The sequence below is a fragment of the Thalia democratica genome, chromosome 1 (genome assembly GCF_965202585.1).
Source record: "Thalia democratica chromosome 1, ktThaDemo2.hap1.1, whole genome shotgun sequence".
Lineage (NCBI taxonomy): Eukaryota > Metazoa > Chordata > Thaliacea > Salpida > Salpidae > Thalia > Thalia democratica.
In genome coordinates this window covers 58,342,833-58,364,458 of record NC_139165.1, presented here as the reverse complement: position 1 = coordinate 58,364,458, position 21,626 = coordinate 58,342,833, and the positions used below count along the sequence as shown (strand labels likewise).

Here is a 21,626-nt window from a genome sequence, read left to right as displayed (position 1 = left end):
CACTAACTACAGCAAGAAATAAGTTAAAAGGAATCATAACTTCATCATTTTTGTAATTTTCAGAATAACGACTTGTTTCTATAAAACAATTATCTGAATATCTAGACTTTATTAACTAATAGTTAGAAATAAAAAATTTTAATTTATTATTACTTCGAAAATTTTTTTTTATTTAAAAAACAATTAAAGAGTAAAATGATTTTGATACTTTATCTTGCTTGGTTAAGAAGTAATAAGTCTAAAGCAAAATGAAAGAGAATAGTATACGTTTTCTAAAACAATCGCAACTCGTACAGTTACGACCGCACAAAAATTCGTAAAATCCATACAACCGGGTCATTTTATTTGATGATAAAACAATGGATAATTTTTTGAACGTCATTTTCTTTGTACTTTTTTTACATTGTGTTGACAATGAGTTTATTGAGTAGTAGAAATCTAATGGTCGCAGAAGATCTTTTCTTCCATTTTTCAATGATAGACTGCTACCTAAAACAATCAATTAAAAAAAAAACTCATCTAAATATATTTATAGTTATAATCGAAATGTTTAATAATACTATAAAATATATACATCACTTAAACAAGGCTACTTTCAAAGTTACTGGAAAACTTAAAAACCATCTGGTAGTATGATAACTGGAATTTTTATTATCAATGCAATTCTGATGTGCAAAACTTCCGCTTCTACAGGTGTATTTTCAAAACTCCAGCTGCAGTTTTTAGTTATTTCATTTACTTCTAAAGACGGTATACTCAGCTGTTCGTAAAAAAAATCTCCTGAACTTCTATCTAGCTTTGACCCACATATTGGTTCAGAAACTTGTGTTGATGATGTGATTACTAATAACAGGAATGTCAAAAATGCAACACAGTAATTTCTCGCTGAACATATTTTTTTAATATTATATAAAGTATATTCAAAAATATATTTTTGAAACAAATGTAGTATTTGTTTATGACTTTTATTAAAAACTAATTACAAGTTAAAATAAAAGTTCACTATCATGATTGTTTAAAACTATAACACTTTTAGATTGTTAAAGCTTCAGTTTGAAAAAAAGTTGATAATACATACAAGTAATTATTTTTTCTTTATTTCATTAAAACATTTAAAAGTACAAAAGTTCGGTACAACAACGGTTACATAAAAGTTGTCTAAAAAAATACAATTTACCAACATTGAAAAGAAATTTTCATGTGATACATAATCAAAAAAATATTGAATAACAAATAAAAATTTTTCAATTCTTATAAAGTTTTCTTATTAAACAGTCACGTAAAACACTGCCAAAATGTGATAATGCACAAACGTTAAATGCTAAGAAAACAATTAGTATACAACTGTAAATAAAGACAGTTAATGAAAAATTTATACAATTTAATATTATCGTTTGTTTTTAAAACATAATTTAAAACTTATACAATTTGTATATTAGTTTAACTAATATCAAACAATATAATGAAGTGAAAAATAACAGTTTTCCATTATCAGTTGTCTTTTCAGTTCTTATCTTCAGCCACCCTAAAAAAAGCTTAAAGCTGAGGGTTTTATAAAAAATAAATCATTTTTTACTGTTACTTAAGTTAAAAATCTATATGTTATTGATTTAAAATATTCAAAAATTACTTGCTAATGGTTTGCTCACAAACATCAAAAAAAAAAAGTATGATTATAAATTAAAAATAGCCATTTGCACAGTAGTTGCTTTACTATATTTAGTAGTAAGTACTTTTTTTCAGGACTCCATAGATCTGTGTTAACTGTTTAACACAAAGAAACGGCGTCAGTTAAATAAAGCAAGTACTGTGTAAATTTTTGTTATAACTATTTACTTCTTGATTAAAAAAATTAAAACGAAGTTATATTAGAAAATATTATGAAGGCTAGAATAAGACAATAAAATAGCTAAAAGAGTATGTATTATTTCTTTTTGAATATACTTTATTACGTATATATAGATAATTGTGCCAAGTTTCGTCATTCAATTAAGTAAACAAGTAATTGACTAGAATTTTAGTGTGCTATAAGTTTATAAATATTTTTTTGTTCGCGTTGTAAAAACAAACTAGAGTTAAAATTAAGTTAGGTAAAATAATTAGTTATATTCTACTTCGGTTTTTGTAAAAGATATTATAATACTATTATAATCCAATAGTTTATATATAAAATTTACAAACCAAAACGTTAACAATTTTAGTTTACACATCACAACTTTGTGACACTTTAATTTATTTTTACAATTTTCGCCTCTTTATGGGTTTTCAAAATTTTATGATGTGTTTATAGTTTGTAACATACCAATAAAACATACAAATGGTTAGTAAGTAATGTTTATGTATTTTTTTTTCTGTAGATATTGTGTATTAATTATATAATGTTTATTTATATAGCATTTTCCATTGTTTATTTATTGACTTGAATACATTTTGTATACTTAAAACTAGCAGGCATAATTTTTGAAGAAAAAAGATTAAATTCACAATAACATCAAAGTTTTATTTTTAACGATGCATCTCCAAGTTAAAAAAAAGTAAAAACTTTAAGACTTAGTTTTTTTCTCAATTTATTTAAACTATTGTTCTTAACAAACTATGTCTAACTAGTTATTAAATACTTTAGTAGCAGATTCTTAAAATATAATGTCTAATAAAAGAATCCTTTATTTTAAACTTTTGGAGCAAACTTTTACGTTGGTAATTTCTCTTGACAAACTTCTTGACATTCTATGAAGTTCACCATAAAAAATGTTTTTATTAAGGTTTTTTCAATTTTCCATCACTGATAACTTTGAAAGCTAAGTAATAAGTAAACTTGAAGTTTTAGTATATAATAAACTTACAAACTAATTTTGTTTTAATAAATATACGGCAATAATAACTACAATGTTTTACTACTAAAGACGGACCTTGAACGAATATGCAGAAATTAAACTTTCTTATTTTGTTATCTATAATTATTCTTGTGTATAAAAGTAGTTTACGTTATCGAAAATTAATGGTAACATCGTTTTTGACAAAAATACAAACCAAAATACTGTTTTAAGAAAATTGAAACACAGCCTTATTTTACTGAATATAGGTCCCTGTTAACTGCCAATAAGTGCTAAACAACAAGCGTCCTTTGAAAAATAACTTAGGGCTCCAAGATACACCAAAACATAGATTAGTCTTGACCAATAAGTGTATAACTGCTTGTTTGAAGCATTTTTTGCTTATTACGTCAGCTTTGTCTAACTGCTCTGCAACATGTAGTACATTGTCCACTTTATGTTAGCTTGAGCTTTTTTCACGGCATACGTAAGTCAAGGTTTAGGTTCTGTTAGACTTTCGTAAATATTTTCTTTGAGGTAAATTTTAACAGATAAGTTTCAATTTTGAATTAAAACTTATGTGTGTATTATTGATTCAATGAACTTAATATTAAACATATTGTGGTCTTTAGAACAAAAAATTTACTTAGCTTGTACTATAGCACACAAAAGTTACTTGTTTTGACGAAAAAAATTTACAAGTTGGTTCAATAACTTATAAATTTTATTCTCTTTAAAAAGGTAAATGAGCAACTAATAAAAGATACTAGGTTTGAAGTATTTTTTCTAAATCAGTACTTGGTAAATATATAGATTGAGTTAAGTATGAAAATATATTAATTATTATATTTTCTTATTATATATTTCTTATTTTTCTTATTATATGTATCAAGGTTTAATAAGTGTTAGTTATACTCCATAGCTAACTTATACACAATAGTAGTTGAAAAGCGTGTATCGAAAAATTTTCTATTTCAATAAAAGTACAATGTATTTGTCGATATTTTTTGCTAAATTTTGTACCCCAAAAAAGTTATATGTAGAATAATTATTTTTTTAACTTTCTCAGTTTGTTGTTAAGGATGTTTTTTTGTCTTAATATGTTTGTCGTTCACATATGAAAATATCATTATAGTTTACTAAAAACTTTCTAGCTTTTTACAATTTAATTTTATATACAGTTTTGAATTGTTACGTCATAATATAATTTTGAATTAATTGCATAAAGGTGTTCTAGTTCTATTAGTTTATTGAAGACGGATTTTCAATAAAACAATAGCAATGTGAAAACGTTTTAAACTTATATGTTGTGCAATAGAAAATGTGTAGGCTTTTCTAAACAACCATTTGATTTTTTATATTTAGTCTATTTAGATTTCCTTTTTTTAATTATTCAATATTATTTCTAGTGACGTATTTTTTGAAAAATTTTTGTGAAATTATTTTGATGCGGTGTTTTCATAGATAAGTTTGTAAATTTATTCAATTTTGTGATTGCCACAATATCAAACACTAAAGCTTAGATCAGAGGTCGGCAGCCTTTTGTGACTCGCGAGCCAATTTTCGTAGAAAGAAATTTGTCGCGGGCCGCACTATTTAGAATAATATCTTCAAGGGCCGCACTTATTTTAAAATTGTAATAATAAATTTTATAAAAAATACAGTTTTAAACAAAAGATATGATAAAATAGGCAATAATAAAGCAGTAGTAAAGAGTATTTATTGAATTTAGATCCTTATTTTAAATGTTTATTGCACAACCTTTGATTTTTATCGTTTTAAAAAAGTATAATACAAGTTAAAAAGTACCTCGCGGGCCGCAGATTGCTGACCTCTGGCTTAGAAACTACAGCTATTTTCCTAAACATAGCAAGTTATAAAGATGATTAAAACTTACACTTTTTGAATTATATTGTATAAACTTGTAAATACAGTTTTTTAAGAAGTAACTTAAGCTTTATATTTATTACTTTAAACCTATAAAGTTATTTTTAATTCGTTATATCAATTAATAAGAAAATATAGTTTCTTATGTCTACAACGTTTAAGTAAGACAAAAACTAAAATATTAAAGAAAGAGAATAAATTTTGCTTGTATATTTCATCTTACAAATGGTATCTTAAAACTAACAAAACCTTCCGACAGTAGTACATAAGGTTTATATAATTTTAAATTTATTAAACTATTAGTACGATAAACTTTTTAATAAAAAATTAAGCTTAAAAAAATTAACCAAAATACCCTTAAAGATTCCAAACTAAAAAAATAAAAATGAAAGCTTTATAGGTCCTAGAAATAACACTGGAAAAACTAGCTAAATGCTTGTATAAACTTAAAAATAAGCTAATACATAAGTTCTAAACACAATTGAAATAGAAGTCTTTTAATGACTTGCGGTACTTTTACTTTTAATTTGAGTTATAATGTAGGGGAACCCCCTCAGTTCCAATCCGCGATCAATTGCTACCCGCGCACAACTCTCTCCCGACCAAACCTGAGAACCGCTTACCGACCAAGGGTAAGGGTTAGGGGTAACAGTGATAGTAAAAAAAAAAAAAAAAATAATAAATAAATAAATAAAGAAAAAAAAGAAGATTATAATTGTGCGCGTGTGGAATCGTAAGTATACCATAATGTAGTGTCTTTTTGTTACTTATATGAATAAAGTCAAAACGAATAAGTCAAAACTCAAAATATTATATACATAAAGTATCATCTACTAGCAATTAAAAGATAAACCTAGTTAAAAAAAAAATTCCGTGATAAAAAGCAATTAAATAAATACTTAACTTTTTGTTTTATTGCTTAAAAACAGACTATTTTATAGCTTTTTTTCTAATTTCAAAACAATCCAGTACGAATAATTGTAAAAAGAAACTACTGTTAAAAAAAAACTAACTTGTTGTCTTTTTTGGTACTTTCTCCTAGCTGGTCTAATTTTATAAACTTAGAAGAAGTCTGTAAAGAACCTGCTTGGCGAGAACTGTTTGAAAAATCAATTGATCAAAATTTTGAAACTGAAATTTAAAATTGGTTGTTGTAATTTAATACGTTAAACCTTGTATTTATTAAAGACTTTTTTAATGAAAATTGAAAAGTTAAACTTAATAAAACAGCTTAAACAATCAAACAAGCTTTTACTTGAGAAGAAGAACGATTAATGCCATAGCACTAATCGTGGCAGCTAACGTCAAAATCACTACTAGGTTGATAGCAAACTTAACTCCTTTACCAACTTGTTGCTGTTCGGAGTATGTTGGAGCCGTAAGAAAAACGCTTGGAAATGTAGTTGTGTTTTTCTGTTTTATTAAGATTATTTTGTTGCCGTTGATAGTTAAGAAAATAATTTTACGCAACCGTTCCAAAGCGTTATTTATGCTACAGAGCGTTACCATTAATTATTGCTTTGTTAACGGTGCTTTGCTCAAAAATTATATCAGTACAAAAAGTAAATTTGAAAAATAATAAAGTTATGAGAAAACAGTGTTTGTAGAAATTGAATGTTGGCTAAAATTTGAAAATAAAACAAAACAGACATAATTTTTTTAACAAAACAAAAATAAACTTTAAAAATCTAGTACTTGTTTTGAATACAGAAGCTATTAGTAAATAATTCTACAAGAAGTTTGATCAAAAAAAATTATGATGTTAATAAGAGCCAATAATTTTAGCAGCTAATATTTGTTGAAGTAGTAAATGTTCTTTAGTTGTTTATCTGTCAAGTAGAACCGTGTCCTTATTTGAAAAACAAAAATAAATATTTTTTTTTTATATTAGAACCTCATAACTTGTTTCAAAGCTTACTAGTTATAAACCTAGGGAGTATATTAAAAAGTTCTTCATAAATTTAGTTCACTTTGTATATTAAAATTATTATTTTTCTAAAAGTAGTTTTTAATATTCTATTTATCAAGTAAGTGAAAGCATATAACTGTAATGATTTTTAAGTCATTAAAAAAAAAAAAAAGACTACATTTGATAGATTTTAAATCAATATAATGATCTTTCTTTATAATTACTGATAAAAAACAAAATGCATAATTAAATAATCTTAATTAATACAGATAGTACAAATAAACAAGCGTTTATTAAAACTTTATAAAGTTTGAAAAATACTAAAACTTAAAAATGTATAATAATATAGCAGAGAAAAAAATATGTAAAGAAAAGGTTTTATTTTACAAATTAATACCAAATACTACTAGTTTTATCACTTTTAAAGAGCATATTTGTGCATTATGTAAAGAGCATTAAAGAGCATGCAAATAGAGATTAAAACAATCATTTAATAATTCAAGCAAGTTTGGGCAAGTTGATATGCTTTTATATAAAAGAATATTTTAGAAATTTGACAGCTTTATTTTTATTCGTATACACGTCTAATTTTAAGCGTAAAAAAATAACCTTTTAAATACAAAAAATAAAGGTTAAGAAAAATGGTAAAAGTTGTTTAATACTTTAGAGTTTAGTTGAACATTTTTGTTATTAACTTCTAAATAATTTTTGTCTTTTTAAGAAACGGTAATTACAAAAATTGTTAATTATTTGAAAAAGTTATAACTTGCTTAGCTAAAAGTATCTTTAACCATTAAATCAAAATTCGTGTTTTATAAAATTAAATAACCTTTCAACTAAGTAAATTACGTTTTTACATAAATGTATATAATATTTACAAAACCTGGTAAACTTTTATAGGTACTTCGGTAATTGAAACATCAACTGCATTACTTTTAATTGTAGTGTTTATGAAAATTAGCAGAAAAATAAAACATATCATTATTCTATTCACTAGATAATAAAATAGCTGAAAAAATCAAGCAATATTTATTTTTTTGAAAAACATGAGTAAAAGTTTAAAAATTTTTCTAAACGATATAAAAAGAAAAAAATACTGATTAATTGACTTGTCGTTATACAGTTACAAGTAGATTCGTAGTTACTAAAACGATATTAATAAAATACAAGTACTTTAAAAACTTATATTTTAACGAAATCGATCCTAAAAACTGTTGCTTCAAATGCCAAAAAATAAAAAGGTTGCAAGCTATTCTAATAATGAGTAATCTAAAACAGTTTTCTAACTAGTAAATACAAGTTTAAAGTTAATTAATAACTTTTAAAACTATGTTTAAACTATCTAGAATAATATTGAGGTAGACATTTTAAATGCAAGTACATAAATTCTTTTTACTTTAGTTTTTCTAATAAGTGTTTCGTAGAGTTAAATGTAAAATGTTCAAAGTGTAATAAAGTAAACTTCATAAAGAGAAATAAAGTAAAAGTTAATGAGTTTGAGTAGAAATGTATATACTTTTTAATTATTGGTACGAATTATTTCAAGTTATTTAACATAACTTTTCTTTGATTTTAAAAATAAAGTTGTTTGTTAAACGACAAAAAAACGTTTAAAAAGTTTGGTAAATGTCCTCTTGTACGAAAAAAAGCTTTTGGTTTTGAGTCATACTCCACGGATATAATTTAATGTTTTGTTTAAAACTTAACCTCTTTATCATATTTTTTAGTTAATTTACCAGTAACAGTCAAAATTCTCATTCAACTTACATCCGAGGAGTAAAATTACAAATTTATTGCTTCGTGAGTTTATCTATAAAAACTAAATTTAACATAACTAAATTTTTGAGTTCATTTAATAAGTGCAATGTTAATGAGATTCTCAGATATAATAAGTGTCTGAAAATTAAAATAGACGCTTATAAAGACAGTTTATAAGGTTTGAATTAAGTTTACAAACTACATTTAAACACATAACTAAAAACTTATAAGAACTAGTGAAAAAGCTTTAGGCTACTACAAAGAAAACAATTAAAGGGCTTAAAAAAAAAAAAAACTTAAGGCTACTATGAGCAACTTTAACACTAATGTTTATTAGACTTTTCCTCAATTTTAACTGTATTTAAAAAAAAATAAGTTAACGTTTTACTTAAATATAAAACTAGCATTCACATTTTTATTCAATAAATAACATGTTCCATTTGTGTTTAATAAATAGCTTTACTTACCTTCAACTTAATTTGATAATAAAATTGTTTACAGTTTTATTCATAGTAGCCTTAAGATTTTTAAGGCATCATTAGTTTATTTTGTATTTTTAACTTCTTAAGTAGTTTTTTTTCATAATAGCTTTAATAACAATTTTCAGTAGTTTCTTGTAATGTGTTTGAACATAGGTCGTAAACTTAAGATAATGCTTAATTTTTCACTAAATGTTTACTTTGATCTACATTGTTCTATATAAAAATCAGTAATTAATAAGCTCGTAAAATCTTACTTAGCTTTTTATATGGATGCGATAAATGAGCTGTAAAATAGTAAAGTTAATTTTATAATTGAGTTTATATATAGTAATTTTTATGACGTGAGTATTGATTTTTTAGGAGCTAGATCCTTAATGACGCAACTAAGGCTTGTTTAACCAAAAAAATGCTAAGGTTTTTAATTAACTTTAATTTAAGTAAATGCATGACAGATAAATCTATTCTTTAAACTCTTTGTTCGTGTTAATACATTTTAAAAGAATTTTATATACGTTTTCTAAATTGGCTTTAGAGTATATAGGCAAAATTTGTGAGTATTTTAAACTTTGTATTGTTTATTGTTATAAATCAAGCGTCTCATTCCTATTTCAAGTATCTTATAACAACTACTTTTCGTTTACATTTAAAACTAAGAGTTCATTAATTTTTATTTTATGTAATATAAAAGATTAAAATATATTTCAAAAAAACCAAAAACTTTATAGTAAAAAAAAAAGTTGTGTTCCAAAACTAATAAAACAACTATCAAACAATTTTACTTGATTCTAGTATATTTATTAAAATGAGATGACTTTTTATAGTTGGTTTACTTAATATATTTTGATTTATTACTATTGTATTTTTTTATATAAGATTACTAAAGTTATTTCTTATATTAAGTTAATGAAAATAAAACTTAAAAAATAATCTTGCTACAAATTGCAAAAAAGACAATTGAAAGTATATCTTTGTAAAATTTTACTTTAGATGTTAGTTTATAAGCTTATGCTTTTAAAACCACATTTAACAGGAAAAAGTATATAAATAAAATAAGCAAACGTAGTCAAAAAAAAAAGTTACAAATATAAAGTAACTTCCAAAAAAAAAATTCGCTAAACTAAACATATAGTAGCATTTGTAAAACTTTTATATAAAACCTAACAATTAAAAATTAAGTTTTTAAAATTTAAAGATGTTTAAATGTATAATCATTGTTTTAGATTTCCAATTTTCTAATGGTTAAGTTTTCTATACTTTTTGCTTTACATAATTTACACTCATTTCTCAAGAGGTATTTGTTTTGCTTTTATTTCCGATTAATTTTAATTTTTTTAAGCTTCTATATGTATAGTTATAAAATTGTATCATTGCCGTGCTTTTCATGTTTAAAACTATATTTGTGTTTTTGTAGCAACCTTTGAAAGACAATCAAGTTTAGTAAAAATAAGACTTATTCTGAATTTATAGTAGCTTTAAAAATTAAGTTTCCTATTGAGCATCTGCTATCGACAGAATATTGACATCGACATAGCTATATCTTAAACGTTTTTGTAATTATGATTATAATTAACTTTTTATCAAATAACAACCTTGCTGAAAAACGCGTTCTTAACGCTGAAGCGATTGTTCGAGGTAAAAATTTGCTTTTGTGTACAAAGTTTATAATTGGCACCTACAAAAAGTGAAAAGTATTTTATGATCTACTATATACAAAAACAATTACGTATATATGTTTTTATTTTGAATAAAAACAAATAATTATAAATGTTGCTGACAATTGTTAAGCGGATTTTCGTTGCAATAATCTGAGCAAAATATAGTTTTACAAGGCGATAAATATTTTTTACATTTACAGATACACACTTTACGATCATAACTTATTAAAAAACATTTTAAGTTAGTTAATGAAAATTTTAGTGAAAATTATAACAAAAAGCTTAATAAAAAAACTGTCTAAACAAAAATTTTAAAAAATATTTTCAAAAAAATATCAGTTTACAAGTTGGTTTAAATAAACTAACAAAATATTTGAATTAGACTAACATTTTATTAACTTTTTGTTGATGTTTTAATTAAGATTTTAATAAACTCTTATTAAATTCCTTTTGATTTTTTGCCAATTTTTACCACCCTTATTTAAGAAACTAGTCTGCAGACCAGATGCTTTATAGTATTGAATGAAAAACCAACAAAGCTTTGATAAGTTTAATGCGTTATTAATCATGATTTCTACATGATAGGTAATTGTTACTAAAATGTTGTATAACTATTCATTTCGCGCCAAAATAAACTTTAATCTGAGAAAAACTTGGTGCATAAAGCATTAAGCCTAAAACACGTGTTAAATAGTGTCTGTTTATTTCAATAAAAAAAATTTTTTTTGAGACAAATGTTGTACAAGTTTTATTATACCGTGTTTATAAAAATTTCACATCAAAAATAATATATAGAAACATTACTGACCATCAATTATATAGTAAGATACACAAGACACACTAGTAAACTAAATATATTTCGAGCATTTCTCATCAGGAGAGTACAAAGCTAACAAGAGATAAGATTTTACAAACTTATATAGTAACACAGTGATCAAGATAATAATTAAAGACAAAAGAAATTAGTAGCAACTAAAATCATTTAAACTTACTTACATTATTATATGTTTTGGTTTTTAGAAAACAAATACAGAGATCTCAACTGCTGGAGGAGAGATCTCAACTCTTACTTACATTATTTTTAACCTATAGTAAAACTATACATTAATACAATGAGAATAACACGCCTTATAAAGTATAACGGAAATAAAGGGTCAATACAATCAGATCTTTTTGCTTTAAAAAAACCGGTTTCCCTAATAAAATACAAACGGTTTTTAGTTTAATTAAATCAAAAACATTAAAACAATATTTAGTTTTTAAAATCTATTTAGATTATAACTGTTTGCACACGTTGTATTATTTACCAAATGTTCTGCAATAGACGAACGAACAAAAATATAATATAGCAAATTTATGAAACAAACAAAAAAAAATAAAACTTAATAAGAAGTATATTTTGTCTAAAGCTTGTATATGTTTTGTGAAAAAATATTCAAGCATTAATGAATTAGAGGTAAAAAGTTTAATGAGAGTCTTTTGAAATTTCAGAATAAAATTTTTCCAAAATATACTCTGACTAAAAAGCCTGACTAGAAAAGTAATATGAAAAACTCTTTAGAAAACTGAATGAGAATAAAGGCTGACAAACTATTGTAACTTTAAGTGTCTAAAAAGTACTTGGTTTGATAACAAAAAAACAGTATTGTTTTAAAAAAATTAAAAAAATGTTTAAGATTTTGTTGCTTGAAACGCATTGCAAAATAGGTTCAAAGAGATGAAATAAATCAGCACCAGAAAGAATACCAAGAAATAGCATCACACTTAAACGATTTGCGAACTATGTGCAATCCAAAAGAAAGAAGTATTTTAGTTACAAGGTGATCAAAAATATTTAAATGTATAATCTTTGCTTTGACTAAGTTGATATTAAATAAAATTAAGGTTTAAAAAAAAGATTGCTTTTATAATAAACGGACAAACATAAAAATTTAATCGAAATCATAGCTTTTGAAGTTATTAATTTTAATAAACTTATTATCTCTCTAAACTTTCTTATAACTTAAAATTTTTATACAGTTTTGAAAAGTATACCAAATTTTTTTGTTGATTCTATTATCATTTAGTTAAATATCAATTAACTGTTTGTTTAAGTTTTCTAAAAATCAACAAACAGTTAATTGATATTTGCATCGAAATGTTAAAATTGTTAGATTTTTTTACTTCTATAGATACACTGAATGCACAAAATTTTTGTCTCGAGTGTGTGAAATTGTTTCATCTCGAGAAGAGGCTATAGAAATTGTTGAAAAATTTTCTTTAGTACTTCGACCCTTGTTTCATAAACTAGATGATATCGAAGAGTTCTTAGTTAATCATAATCAAGTATCTACATCAGATGATTTAAAAAAGATTAGAGGAGAACTTGAAGTAATTGAAGACCTCATTAAAAGTCTCAAAAAGTTAATTTCGCTAGATTTTTTCGTAATTAAAAAAAAGTTTTAGTTTAATTAAATGAAAGACTTAAAAGATTAAATTTTATTTATTATTTCAAGTTAAGGTAATATCAAATAATTTTTAATATCAGATTTACAAACATTAGGCCATTAATTTTTTATTTTAGCTTCAATTTATGCTCATTTTATTCAAAAAAGTTTCACAACATCAATATAAGTAAAAATAAATAAGTAAAAAAAAAATAACTTTTAATTTTTTAACTCAGCCTGTTTTGTTGGGTACTAGTTAATTTGCAAAATGTAAAAAAAAACTTCGGTTTTGTCTCTGGCTTCTACATTAACTGATTATAAATAAAGAAAAAACATAAACAGCAAAACTTAACAAACTATTCGAAAGCTAAAATAAATTGTTTTTGCAAAAATTTAAAATTTTGACATAATGCTTTCGTATAAATTGCAAATAAAATAAATCTATTTATTAGAGATGACATTACATCCTGAACTTCGTGCAATACAGACCTGTCCCCGTATTAATCTCAACTATTAGTAATCATCTTATTATTAGATTTAAAAAAAGGAAATAAAGTAGTTTAAAAGAATTATTTTGAATAGATTGAAAGTTATTAATGCGTATGGTTTCTTAACTTTTAAAGTAAGGTAAACTACTATAACAGGGGTCGGCAGCCTTTTGTTACTCGCGGGCCAATTTTCTCATAAAAATTTACTCGCGGGCCGCACTAACTAGAAAAAATTCTTCGAGGGTCGTAATAATTTAAAAAACACTATTTTAAACCAAAAATATAACAAAATAAGCAGTAAAATAGTACCTTTAAACAGTATTATCTACTAAACTAAAAGCCTAGTTGTAAGTTTTTATTGCAAAACCCTTTATCTTTATACTTTTTTTAAAAAGATGCTTTTAGCTAAAAAATACCTCGCGGGCCGCATATTTTGGCTTTAAGGGCCGCATTTGGCCCGCGGGCCGCAGTTTGTCGACCCCTGTACTATAACATCCAATTTGTTTCTTGTAGAATATTTACCAAGTATATAAAAAAATGTACGATTAACTTTAAGTCAATGTAGCGAACTGTCATACTGTATATTTTTAAATACCACGCTAGTTTAAATATTTTTTTAATACTGTTTTTGTTAAAAGTACACATTCAAACTAAGCAGTTTTGTTTTTACAGAAATATTTAATATTAAAAGGTTTTATTTTTCATTACCGTAATTTGTATATAAAACTTGAAATTGTTGTGATTTTCAAAATAGTATAAACAACTTTTGTTTTAAGAAAAAAAAAACATGAAGTAATTATTGTGCAATTACAACCTAATACAAAACTTTAACTTTGATAATCACTGGTTTATATTTCAAAGTTAAAACATTAGTAAAAATAATTTACTATTTTTTAAAATTTTACAATCATTATTTTAAATCTATTCATTCTTTGAAAAAAAAAACTTTTTCAAATGAAAGTTTTGGAACTGGTTTGGATGACATTTTACTACAAGCACAATTAGCATCATACACTATTGGAAGTTTGACATCACAGCAGAAGCAACGTACCACTATAAGGGGTCTTATAAACAGAGTACAAGCGAGATATGATGTTATAAATGATGATTTAAATATAAAAAGGGAAACGTACGAAGAAGTTGATCGAATGTGGACAGTATTTTTAAATAAAAAGAACAAACTATTAAAAGTTTACTGATTTAATAAAACACTATTTTTTTTTTGTACTAATAAATTAAAATAATTGGTACTATTAAGTAACTTTTTTAAAAATTTATCTCATTTTTTCTAAAAACTTTGTAAATTTATATACTTTATAAATTTTTAAATTTCATACTTAAGTAATAACTTTTACTATTTTTTTTAGGACTATTTTAGAAAAATTCACATCGTTATTGAGGAATAAAGACTATACTTATTAAATTTAAATCTATAAGTTTTCATTTAAAAGTAAACTGTATTTTTAGGAAGTTGAAGAAATTGAAGAGAAAGCTGAAACTGAAATAATATTTAAAGAGTTGAACCACGAAAATATTAAAACAGTTTTCAGACAATTTGAAAAGTTTCAAGTAGTCATATAGTTTTTATCATGCATGTTAAAACTTTTAGATATTGAAATACATAGCTCTTTTTGCTTTAAAATTTTTTTAGAACAGTGTATTAAGCACAAAATATTTACCCTATAAAATACAGCTCAAAAAATTAAAAAATTTAAAGGAGCAACTAAACACAAAAAAGTACGAAACAACATCACTTGAAAACAAAGGAGATCAAATAATAGAGACTGATTTATCCCAAGAGACTTTAGTTAAAGGTAAATTTTTAAGCAAATTGTTAATGTTTAGTTTTCATGTCTTATCTAATATTGTGTATATATTTTAAATTTTTTTTTAAATATTTTGACTAAATTAGTTTAGTTTCTTTAAAATTAGAAAGTGTTTTCAAATATTTTTAAACATGAATTTAATTGTTATTGAGTGTCTCTTAAAGTGCATTAAATGTTTGTGAATTTATAAGTTTCAAATCGATAGTTTATAAGTAAGTTGTTTATAGAAAAACATTAAAGTAAAAATAATTAAAATAACAAAAGAAGATTGTTTTATCTTTGTTAAAGAAATTGCGTGGTGTTTCTGCTTTTAAGCATTTACGTACTTTTTGTCAGAACACCTAAGCATGATCTTCATTACAATGAAAGACGCAACGAGTCTCATTGACGACAAGTATTTGTTGGTAAAAAATATTTTCGCTCACATGAACGAATTTGAGCAGTCACGTGAAATTGTTTCCAGACTTCTTGACATAGCTGAATCTTCTGTAATTAATGCTGAAAAAAAGCCAAGTTTGACTGGTGATGATTTGAAACGTTCTAAAACAAAGCTCGAAGTAAGTTAACATTAGATAAATTTATTTTTGAAAAATATTTTGCCTCCTTAACAATGACATTTTTATTGATAAATTATAAAGTTTAAAAGACTATGTAAAGTAGATGTTTTTAAATCTTTGATTCATTGTCTAATCAAACGGATTGCTTAAAATCAATAATTTATCAAATATATTTTGAAAAACTATGTTAGACTTGGTAAACTGAAACATTAAAGTAAAAATTAGACTAACCTTTTAAAGCTTAGTTTATAATATCAGTTGAATATAAACAGGTACTCAAAAAAGAGTTAGAAGAGAAACAACCTATCATGGATGATTTCGATAAAAAAGGAAAGAAGCTTACGCATTTATTAAAAATTAACGGGTTTTCTTACATTGATAACTTTAATAACCAACTTGAAAGCCTCATTGATCGGTAAGTCTCTTAGTTGAAAAAGAGCGTCTTTAATTATTATACTTGTATTTAAAAACAACTAGTTATCAAAACTATATGAAAAATAAAAACTGTATGAAGTTTGGAAAGGTTTGATATAAAAAAAGTTATAAAAATTTATATAGTTAGTCTAAAACTCATTAATTTTTACCTAAATAGCTATTTGGATATTATTGACAAACTTGATGAAGTTTTGGAAAGCTTCGATCAGCAACTTAAATTGTGGAAGGAGCTGCAACAAGAAGATGAAATAATAGAAGAGTGGATGACGGTGAATGTTAAAGAGCTTGTTGATTACGAAAGAAGCTCACTTGATGATAGCGAAGCTTTTAAACAGAAATTGAGTAAAGTGAAAGAGCAGCTTAATGAGTTTATAAAGTTTTTGAAATATAGTAATAGCTTATAACAACAAAAAAATTATATCAAAAATTTTAAAATAACTAAAGCCTATATTATAACTTTAAACATGAAAATAAAAACTATAAATTTCCTCAGAAAAGTCAACAGTTATGAATTGTTGCAGAATAAAATATTTGAAGTTCAACAAAAAAGACAAAGAAACCAGGTCAAACATTTTTTTAGTAGATAATATAAATCACTTATGTTTTTAATTTTAGGTATGTCAAAAAATTCATTTGTTAAATTTGAAGTGAAAGCAAGCTTTAAGATTACTTTAGCTTTAACAGTGTTGTTTTTAATTAGCATTAACTCAAAAATTTTCCTGTGTAAGTAGAATTAAAAATTTGTATATCTGTTTTATGTGTTTCCGTTCCGTTTTTCGTTTTAATTAAAATAATAGTTTATTTTATCAAAGTTTAGGTAGGAGAATTAGAAGAAATAGTTCTCGTAAACGAAAGTATTAAACTAAAAATAGACCAATGTCATAACATGTGGAAAAAGGTTATAATTACTTTATAACAAAAAATGTTTTTTCTATATAATATATTTTTTTTTAACTAACAAGAAAAAGATCATTACAAAATATTTTAACTAAACAAAAACAGGCTTCAACTAAATTTAACGAGTTCGAGCAGCAAAAGTCTATGCTTCTATACTATGTTGAAAAACTAAATACCTGGTTAGATGAAAAACAAATAGACCTAAACGAAGTTCAGAAAAACAAAAGACCTGAAAACTTAAAGAAATGCAGAGTTAGAAGATAAATTTTAAAATAAAGCTTAAGATTTAATCAGTTATACCCTGTTTTTCTTTAACATTGTAAAGAATTTTTTAATTAAATATTTTAGTTTATAGAGAACCTTTAAATGCATTTTTAGGTAATAAATTCTGAGTTGTTGACCCATAAAGATGACATTGATAGTTTTCAAGATTATCTACAAAATATGAACCGTAAGTTTATATCAATAGAACTTGAAGTGATTGGTGAAAAAGTAGCGAATGTTAGGTCAAAGTATGATAATATTGTACAAACTTCAAGCACAGGTTTCCTTTTTACCTAAGGTTACTCTAGTTTAAAGATTAGAATTAAAACGAATTTATATTTTAACCAGCTATGGAAATATTAATAGAAAGTTTAAAGGAATGTTTTAAACAATCAGTTTTAAGTTTCTACTCTTACTTTCGATCAGCTACAGAAGTTTTAAACACTTGCGAGGATGATTCCGGTGACGAGGTTGCAACGCTTAAAGATAAACACACTGTAAGTATTCATAGGTGTACAAAATAATTTTTAGTTGCGAATTTATTGTTTTTTTACAGATATTTCTGAAAAAAAAAATTACTAAATATTTGTGCATTTATATTATTTTTTTTAAAGTAAATACGTACTAAAATTATTTTTTTTACACATAAAACTTTTTATTTTACTTAGAATTTTTAAAGATTGCTTGTAATTTAAATAAAATAAAAAGAAGTATAAAAAAATGACAAGTAAAATATTTTATAGACTTTGATAAACTTCAAGGAAAACATGCTATCGCCTGGCAGTAAAATAGTTGATGAAGTCATTAATTCAGGTGAAATCTGTACTCAAGCAAGTTTAGCTAGTTCTTCGCTCGAAAATATTTTTCAACAAATTAGTACGATAAAGAACGATTGGAAAGTATTTAATTTCAAACTTACAGTAAGTTATTATAACTATAAACTTAATATTTAATAAAAGAAAACAACAGTTAAGTTAATAAAAAGTAAATATTGCTAAAGATGCACAGCTATTTTGATATAAGTTTCTAAAGTAGAAAAATGATTGTTGAAGAGTAAAATTTTATAGTGTTTTGATATTGAAGTTTTAACAAACTGATAAATTATTATACTATAAAATAAAAATATACAATAACTAACTTTTATGTAAATGTATATTAATTTGTGAAATTTTTTGCAATTTCAAAAGGAAGAAATAGAACATCTTGAAGCTTTAATGACAGCAATGAACTCTCTAGATGAAAATAGAAAAAATCTCGAGTCAACTTTAAAAAAAATTGAAATTAAGTTAGATAATGATACATATGTGGATTGCAAAAATACAAAAGAAAAATTAGAACAGTTAGAGGTTTCCCAGGTAGAATGGATTGTTTATTTAAAATTTTTGCATAATTTCTAAAATTGAATGTAGTGTTCTACATACCTTTAAGTGTAGCTTTATGTTATAAATAAACAAATGCAAAATAACTTAAATAATTAGTTCAAAATTAATGGCTGATATTTACCAGGATTTGTACAAAGATCTTCAAACAAAAGAAACGCATATAGATTTGTTGCAGCAAAAAGTTTACGAGTTAAACGAAAGTGAAGGTGCTCAAATAAGTTCAAACTCTAAAAAAGCTCAAAATATTGTTTATATATATGGTGTGCTATGTAAAAAAGCTAAAGTTAGATATTTTTATTTAGATTTTATGAGTTGTAAAAAAAGCTTTAGTAAATTAAAAAATGTTAAAGATTAAATAAATATATTTATTAGAAACAAATATTTAAGTTGTTCCTTTACTAATTTATATTACATAGTCTTGTTCTATAGGAACGAATTCGTAAGTGCGAGCAAATTTATGAAGACCATCGTTTATACGACAAGGCAATTAATACATATTCCGAATGGGAAAAAACTTTAAAAAACAAAATTGAGACTATGAATTTGGAAAAAGAAATAACAGACCAAAGTACAACTGACATGAGGTTTGACTATCTTGCTTAGGTTTTAAACAATTGCACGTCAATAAAAAGTTATATTTAATAGACACGAAGAAGTTGAGAAGCTTTTAAAACTACATGAAGAGCAAGAAACTCAGATAAGTATTTTAGTTGGTAGAAGTGAAAAAGTCATTAATAATACAAGCCAGAAGGGAAGAAAAGTTATTTGCAAGTAAATATAAAGTTTTAACTATTGTTTTCCATGAGAAGGTTGTGTTAAGGTTTAAGTTTATACATTACCTTGTGGGTACCTGACTGTTTTAGAAAAACAGATATTTATTTTTTTATAGATAAACATAAAAACTTAGCTAATAGCTATTCATTTTGTCAATAAAACAAGTTAAGTAATAATGTTAATGTTAAAGTAACTCTTTATTAGAAGTATTAAATGTTTGTTTTTTTATTACTACATAAACTTTTTGATTCAAAAATAAGAATCTTTTTTTTAAACTTAGTTTTTTGATTATTTTAGTTTATAACTCATATACATAAAACATACTTTCTTGATTCATAATACTAACCCAAACACAATTTTTTTATATTTTTTTAATCAACATATTTAACTGCTTTCTTTAGGGTTTTTATAACAGAACAATGAGAAGTAAACTGATAGTTTATATTCAAATAAACATGAATACAATCAATAGTGTTCAAAATAGATTATAAATAACAGTAGAACATAACTTTTCAACATTAATGATAACAATAATAATAACAACCATTATAATGATAATAAAAATAATATTATATGTTTTGGATTTAAGGTATCAGTTTATATTGAAAAAGATTTATTTAAGCACCGACGAGGTCTTTGACCGTAACTTAGTTTGTAAAACAAATTCTTGAAAGAATAAATTCATAATAATTTAATAATAAAAACAATAACTGTAGTAATAATCATTATAATAATATAAAATTAATAACATAGTAACGTTAAACATAGTTATAGTTTCACAAAATATATTAAGCGTTACAAATAGGATTTCTATTTTGATTTATAGCTGAAAAATTTTGAAATATAAGGAAATTTTTTCTACTCTCTAAGCACAGGCTTATTAATAAGAATCGACAAAATTTTAAATTATTTTACACAAGTTGATTTTAATTTGAAGTATCTTTCTTTGGTTGGAGATTACGCCTCATAGGCAGCATCTCTAGCCGTAGATAGTCGGTTGCTGTTACGTAAAATATACATATTATAGCCGATATTTTGATGTAGATCTATTTAAAACGGCTAAACCATCGTCGAGATATAGGCCAAAAGATAGTGAATTATTCACGGAAGATAAATCAAATAATATGTAAAGGCCTTTATGATCACATATCTCCGCACCCATATAACTGCCCATATCAACGTCAAAATTACTGGCGTCATTTATATTTACCCATTCCGTACCGTTAGAGTCAGATATTATACTCATACAAGAATGAATATTTATTCTTTTGTCTTGAGGGCTTATTTTAATGTAGTTTTCTGCAAATTTTAATGCATTAAATAGCTCATTCCTTGCGGTAATACTCTTAGATTTTTAATAGGAATTCAATCAAAACCTTGTACAGCTGTTTGCCTAATATGAAAAACATCATCAACCCAAACAATAAAAAGATTTTAGTGGCTGCAAACAAAACGAACAGAACGTGCAATTGCAGAAACAAGACAAATTGCCCATTTAATGGTAAATGCCTCTTAAAGGGTTTATACAAAGCCGCAATAAGAAATAAGGAATACATTGATTCAAAGGTTTGCTTTAAAAACAAGATGGCAACAATACAAGTACAGCATCCTCAAAAAGTTACAAGTAACGGCACTGGCTAAATTCACTATATCAAATAATGTCGAATTCTCCAAAATTAAATGGCAAATGCTATTTAAAACCAACTGCCCAGTACCCAGGAAGGCAGATAATTGCTCAACTTGCAATCTTGAACGAATGGCTATTGCCGAAGCGGACAGAAGTAAAGCACTTAATATAAGAAAAGAATTAACTTCCATGTGCTCCAATTTTTTAGATCTAGTTATTTATTAGTTTTTTTGATTATACCATCGCAAGTTTTATTTATTAATTTATTTATCATTTTCAATTTACTTAAAAGTTATATTTATTTAAACGAATGGTTTTAAATAATTTTTATTTTACGATTAATCAACTTATCTTATATTTACTTAAGTACATAAATATAATGACTAATCAATTACTAATCAATTACCTTTCCATTACTTGATTTTACTATATATATTTGTGTGCTT

At 24.6% G+C, this 21,626-nt stretch overlaps 1 protein-coding gene across 7 annotated transcripts in view; it reads left to right on the top strand.

The window, feature by feature from the left end:
* The window catches only part of LOC145849114 (nesprin-1-like), a 159,589-nt gene that overhangs the window by 58,133 nt on the left and 79,830 nt on the right, over positions 1-21,626 (top strand). For 6 of the 7 annotated variants that reach the window (XM_082954201.1, XM_082954202.1, XM_082954203.1 and 3 more), the window contains 18 exons: positions 12,212-12,324; positions 12,676-12,906; positions 14,380-14,608; positions 14,886-14,987; positions 15,136-15,232; positions 15,581-15,801; positions 16,074-16,216; positions 16,394-16,612; positions 16,730-16,799; positions 17,054-17,134; positions 17,239-17,385; positions 17,512-17,677; positions 17,746-17,894; positions 18,141-18,317; positions 18,585-18,752; positions 18,904-19,062; positions 19,209-19,363; positions 19,425-19,550. In XM_082954201.1, coding sequence (XP_082810327.1) covers positions 12,212-12,324; positions 12,676-12,906; positions 14,380-14,608; positions 14,886-14,987; positions 15,136-15,232; positions 15,581-15,801; positions 16,074-16,216; positions 16,394-16,612; positions 16,730-16,799; positions 17,054-17,134; positions 17,239-17,385; positions 17,512-17,677; positions 17,746-17,894; positions 18,141-18,317; positions 18,585-18,752; positions 18,904-19,062; positions 19,209-19,363; positions 19,425-19,550 — 2,753 coding nt within the window. The remainder of the gene's footprint in view (positions 1-12,211; positions 12,325-12,675; positions 12,907-14,379; positions 14,609-14,885; positions 14,988-15,135; positions 15,233-15,580; positions 15,802-16,073; positions 16,217-16,393; positions 16,613-16,729; positions 16,800-17,053; positions 17,135-17,238; positions 17,386-17,511; positions 17,678-17,745; positions 17,895-18,140; positions 18,318-18,584; positions 18,753-18,903; positions 19,063-19,208; positions 19,364-19,424; positions 19,551-21,626) is intronic. The other variant, XM_082954200.1, reaches the window with a different exon arrangement.